General features: G+C 40.0%; 1 protein-coding gene across 1 annotated transcript; it reads right to left on the bottom strand.

Moving 5' to 3' along the window:
* Positions 1-781: 781 nt before the first annotated feature.
* On the bottom strand, positions 782-1,915 carry LOC107488120 (uncharacterized). Its single transcript, XM_016108815.1, has one exon. The coding sequence runs from the start codon at positions 1,913-1,915 to the stop codon at positions 782-784; it is 1,134 nt and encodes a 377-aa protein (XP_015964301.1).
* Between the last annotated feature and the right edge of the window lie 3,338 nt (positions 1,916-5,253).

Genomic DNA, 5,253 nt, shown 5'->3' with positions numbered 1-5,253 from the left:
CTTGTCTGGGGTTTAGATCGGCTATGGTTGAAATGCTGCCCACGTAGAAAGGTTCCTAACGGGGCTTGGGCCTCGTGTAATTTTCCAACTTTATTTTTAGACTCTCGTTGTAGCATCACCAAGCTTCTATTTGGTTAGAATGTATGGTCATTATTTGGCCATCATGCACCTAAAATTTAACACAGAGGTGAACAGTTGATACTATAGCACCAAAAGAATTTAAGGAAGGTCTTCCGAGGATAATGTTATAGGGGCTAGGGCAGTCAACCACGAGGAACTGCACGTACTATGTTTTAAACAGAGGGTTATCACCCGTGGTTATTTTCAGCCATATAATCCCAAGAATGGATACTCGTTCTCCTGAGAATCCGACCAATTCTCCCAAGGATGGTTGCATTAAGTTCTCACCTAGTTTCATCTTCTTAAAGGTGGAATAACAAAGGACATCTGCACTGCTTCCGAGATCTAGTAAGACTTTCCTGACCAGGAGGTCTCCTGCTTGGATAGAAATGGCGACAGGGTCGTCTAGATTTGTTGCTCTCGCTCGGAAGTCAGATTACTCAAAAGAGATGGTGGGTATGTGTGGTGATCAGACTGTTGCCTCCTCCATCTTTTGAACCATCAGCATTGCTCGATAACTGTGTTTTCTTGCCGAGGTTGTAGGTACTCCACTAGTAAACCCACCTGTGATACAATTTATGACCCCCTTTGTTGGTGAGGGTTGGAACCTAGTCTTTCCTGTAATGCTGGGGTCTTGTTCTGACTGAGCATCAGTTGTATTTCATTGATTTTGTTGTATTTGTCCACTTATGAACTTGTCCAGGTGGCCTTGCCTGGCCAATCTCTTCAGTAGGTCCTTGGCGATTACGCTCTCGTCGGTTGTGTGGCCAAATTTTTTGTGGAAGGCGTAGTGTTTTGACTTATCGACATGCCTCTGGTCTTGGTATGAACCGGCTCTGCTTGGTGGCTTTATTAGTTTGTTGTGTAGTATCTCCTTGATGATATCCTCTCTTTTGGTATTGAATCTGGTATATGAATTAAACTTCGGAGCTAACTTAAAAGGTTTTTTAGAGTCCTTATTCTGGGACCTGTAAGGCTTGTCCTCTTCCTTCCTGAATGGTGGCCTCACATTCCTTCGGGTTTCGTGTAGCTCCTCTATTTTGATTTGTCCAGTTGCTTTGTCCCAGAATTCTTCCAATATTTTCGACTTTGTGACAATGATAGCTTCCTGAAACTTTCCAGGTCGGAGACCACTCTTGATAGCGTGTAATTGCACTTCTGGATTGAGGTCAGGGATCTCCATGGCTACTGTTGTGAAGCGTGTCATGTAGTCTTTTAGACTTTCGTGCTGTCCTTGCCTGATTGTGCTAAGGTAGTCTAAGTCTCCCACATAAATTTTGGATGTTGCAAAGTGATTTATGAACAACTTGGCGAACTCATCAAAACTGGTTATGGAACCTGCAGGTAAGTTAGAAAACCATAATAGAGTAGCTCCATCTAAAAAAGTTGGAAAATATCGGCACAAAATGGGATCGGAGTCCCTATTAAGAAACATCATAGATTCAAATTTTGTGACATGGACTTTAGGATCTCCGATCCCCTTGTCTGGTGCCAAAGTCATGGGGAGTGTAAAATTCTTAGGCATTTTGAAATTCATTATTTTTTCGAAAAAAAAATTGGTTTGTCGTCTTCCTGTTTTGAGGTGTGTTTCCCCTGTCTTTGCATTGGACTCTGACTGATGTTCTTCGTGTTGCTCGGCATTTGCCTTCTTGTTCTCATTCTTCCTTCTGCCATTGTTCTGCATTGCTGCTAACAGCTCGGCCATCCGTTGGTTTTCTGCTAGCAAAACAGCATTGGCGGCCATGAGGACGACATTGGTTCGAGGAGGTTGCTGAGTCTCTGAAAGGTCCGTCATGCTTCAGTTTTTGAAAAGAAAGAAAAAGTACAAGACAGATATAGAGATGTTATATAAAAATTAAAAAATGAGGCAACGGCCCCACCGTGGGGCGCCAAATGTTCCGTTCAAGGATGCACGTTCGAGTTATAGCTTGTAGGCCTTCAACTCCTCGAGCGTTAACGAACTGCTGAGGTTGATCCTCAGAACTGGGTGATGACAAGTCATCTTAGCCTAGTTTCACTAGTCTTTTTCTTGTGTTTTCAATAGATTTTATGCACTTTCTTGAGCCATAAGTAAGCCAATTGGGTAGAATTTCATGTTTCCTTTGATTCAATCAATCATGGATAAATTGATGCATTTTCATGAGATTTTGTGCTATAATTGTCATATATTATGAAAGAGAAACAATCTCATGATTTTGAGCATAGCTTTGAAGCTTTTGATTGATTGATGATAGGTGAAAAAGCTTTGAAGAAGGTTGAAGAAAAGAAGATGGCAAGGGCAAAAAGGAGGACTCACGTTTGAGCTAAAGTTTGCCTCAAACTTAAGCTCAAACGTGAGGAGAAGCATCATTTCACCCAGGGAGGCCAAAAGCTTGCGCCAACGTTTGCCTCAAACTTGAGGTCAAACGTTGGCTTGCAAAATTTCATCCTGGAGCCATCAAAAGCTTGCGCCAACGTTTGCCTCAAACTTGAGGTCAAACGTTTGCCACAAGCAACAAGGAAAACCAACCCTAGAGCAAGCAAAAGCTTGCGCCAACGTTTGCCTCAAGCTTGAGGTCAAACGTTGGTGCCATATTAGCAAGGAAGAGCACTCTGTTTGAAGCCTTGGATAAGCCAACGTTTGTGCCAACGTTTGCCTCAAACGTTGGGCCAAACGTTGGCCAAAAGAGAAGCAATGGAGGAACCACGTTTGAGCTCACGTTTGACCTCAAACGTTAAGCCAAACGTGGATGGCAGCACAAAGGGGGCAATCTGCTAAAAAAAGCTTGAGTCAAAGCTTGCCTCAAACTTTGACTCAAGCTTAAATGATTCATGGCCCGGTTCACAAGTGGGTTTCTTCCCAACACCAAGAGCAATCAACAGAGGCTTTTGTCAACCCAATTCCATCAAGAGCAAGGGCCCAATTCAAGGCTTGAAGATCATTTGAAGAGAGTGTATAAATAGCTTAGAATTTAAGTTTTCTGGGAGCTTTTTCTTTTGGAGAGCTTTCCTTTTAGTTTTGCTGGGTAGTTTTGGAGAGCTTTTGGTTTTGAGTTATTTTTAGATTCTGAGTCTTGATTCTCCTTCCTCTGAGTTTTCTTGTTTTCAATTTCATTTACACTTGTCTTGAATCTTGGGTTGAAGAATTGAGGAAATTCTGTCTCAATCTCACCTTGAGATCTCTCTGTCTCACTTTACCGCAACTTTTGGAAATTGAATTTGGTTTTGTTTCTTCTACTGTTTGATCTTTACTTCTCTTGCAATTGAATTCTGAATTTGGATCTAGGAAGGCAGTGAGATATAGACTTGGCTATCTAGTCTCTTGAGTCCTGAGATCTATGTTTTTCAATTTTAATTTCTTTGTTTAATTGTTACACCAAGCTTATTTTCATTCCAGTTGAGATCCGGTTCATTTTAATTCCTCTTCTACTTTTCTGTTTGTTGCAATTTACTTTTCCTTGTCTAATTTCTGCAAATCCAATTCCCAATTCCCTTTATAATTCAAGCAATTTACATTTCTTGCACTTTAAGTTTCTGCCATTTATTTTACTTGTCTTTAAGATTCAGCACTTTAATTTCAGTTCTCTTTAATTTCCTGCAAATTACCCATTCCCTTTACAATTCATGCAATTTAGCTTCCGTCAATCACAAACCAATCAAATCAACTCTTGTTTGCTTGACTAAATCAACCACTAAACTAAAGTTGCTCAATCCTTCAATCCCTGTGGGATCGACCTCACTCCCGTGAGTTTTATTACTTGATGCGACCCGGTACACTTGCCGGTGAGTTTTGTGTCGGACCGTTTTCCGCACATCACTGAGACTCTGGCGTGGAACCTACAATAAAGACTCCGTCGCTCAAGTCAGTAAATTCCTTAAGATCTAGGAAAATAAAAAGTAAATAGCTGTAAGGCGAGTATTATGTTTTTTTTTTTTTTGAGATTGTAGTGTTGTGTCTTTCTTGGGGAGTTGAGTGATCTCGTTATATAGCCACTGTTAGGTTAGCCTTCATAACGGTTTGTCGAGGTGGTTCTCGTATTATTTGGAAGACTTGTTGTTTTCGAATATTTGATTTTATATGTGAATCTCGGATGTTGATGCTCTTTCGAGGATTTCGTTGGTTGCATAGTGTATTCGGTCAATCTTTTTGTAGTCGAAGTTGTTAGTATGGTATAATTTGAACCGATTAAAATATACAAGATCAATTTAAAGCTAAACTCAAATTATAAAGACTATTTTGAATATTAACTCAAATTAAAGCTCAAAAGCACCAACGAGCTCCCTCCGATTGAGTACAGGAATGTTGGATTGCGATTTGCGATGAGACGAGTTTTTTTTTTTGGATTTTTTGTCTTGAACTTTTGTTTTCGTCTTTTTTTTTTGTCTTGGGTTTTGTTTAAATTCTATTGATAGTATGGGCTTACATTGTGCCCATTGACCCATCATGATGGCCTCTGCTGAAAGAAGAGCCTTTCTCTTTTTATATCCGTACTTACGATTTTTGCGGCCCTAGTTTTCAATTCCCGTATGTCCAAAAACATTCTTCTTTTGTTTATGTTTTCACATCATTGTTCTAATTAAATTCTAACTAATACGATTTGTCCAAAAAAAAAAAAACTAATACGATGATTTCTTTTCCGTTATCATATAAACCTATACCATAACCAAGTTGGGTTGGTCTAGTGGTTAGCTCACTAGTCCGCTTAAGCAAGTGTCGGGGGTTCGAATCCCGCCTTGTGCATGCAGCAACCCATTGGCCAGCGACAAACCCTTAAATGGAGCTCAGTACCGCGGCGGATTAGTCCTTGACCTGTCGGGTTGAGGGATACCGTGGGAAACCAAAAAAAAAAAAATTATTAATTAACATATGATTAATTAAGGTTGAATTAATAATTTTGCAAATAAATATTTTAATAATGTTTGCTCATCACAAATATTAATTTGGAGTTTTCCAAATTCATCAGTTATCTTCAGCCTAACACAACCCTACATGGATTCAAAGACAGCCTTGCATCATGGCTATATTTTGGGATGCGACAAAGTTTTATCTAAGCTGTTGGAGGCCTAACACAACTCTACCAGGATCCAAAGACATGTCGAGTTTCTTTCGTACGTGTGATGTGTATGCTACATATTGTGAGACACTGAGATGAC

This window comes from Arachis duranensis, chromosome 5 (assembly GCF_000817695.3).
Source record: "Arachis duranensis cultivar V14167 chromosome 5, aradu.V14167.gnm2.J7QH, whole genome shotgun sequence".
Classification (NCBI taxonomy): Eukaryota; Viridiplantae; Streptophyta; class Magnoliopsida; order Fabales; family Fabaceae; genus Arachis; species Arachis duranensis.
Note: the sequence above shows the minus strand (reverse complement) of the source record. Positions and strands in the feature narration are given on the sequence as shown.

Excerpts from the sequence above, each read along its gene's own strand:
- LOC107488120 (XM_016108815.1), bottom strand. The coding sequence starts at position 1,915 with ATGACGGACCTTTCAGAGACTCAGCAACCTCCTCGAACCAATGTCGTC.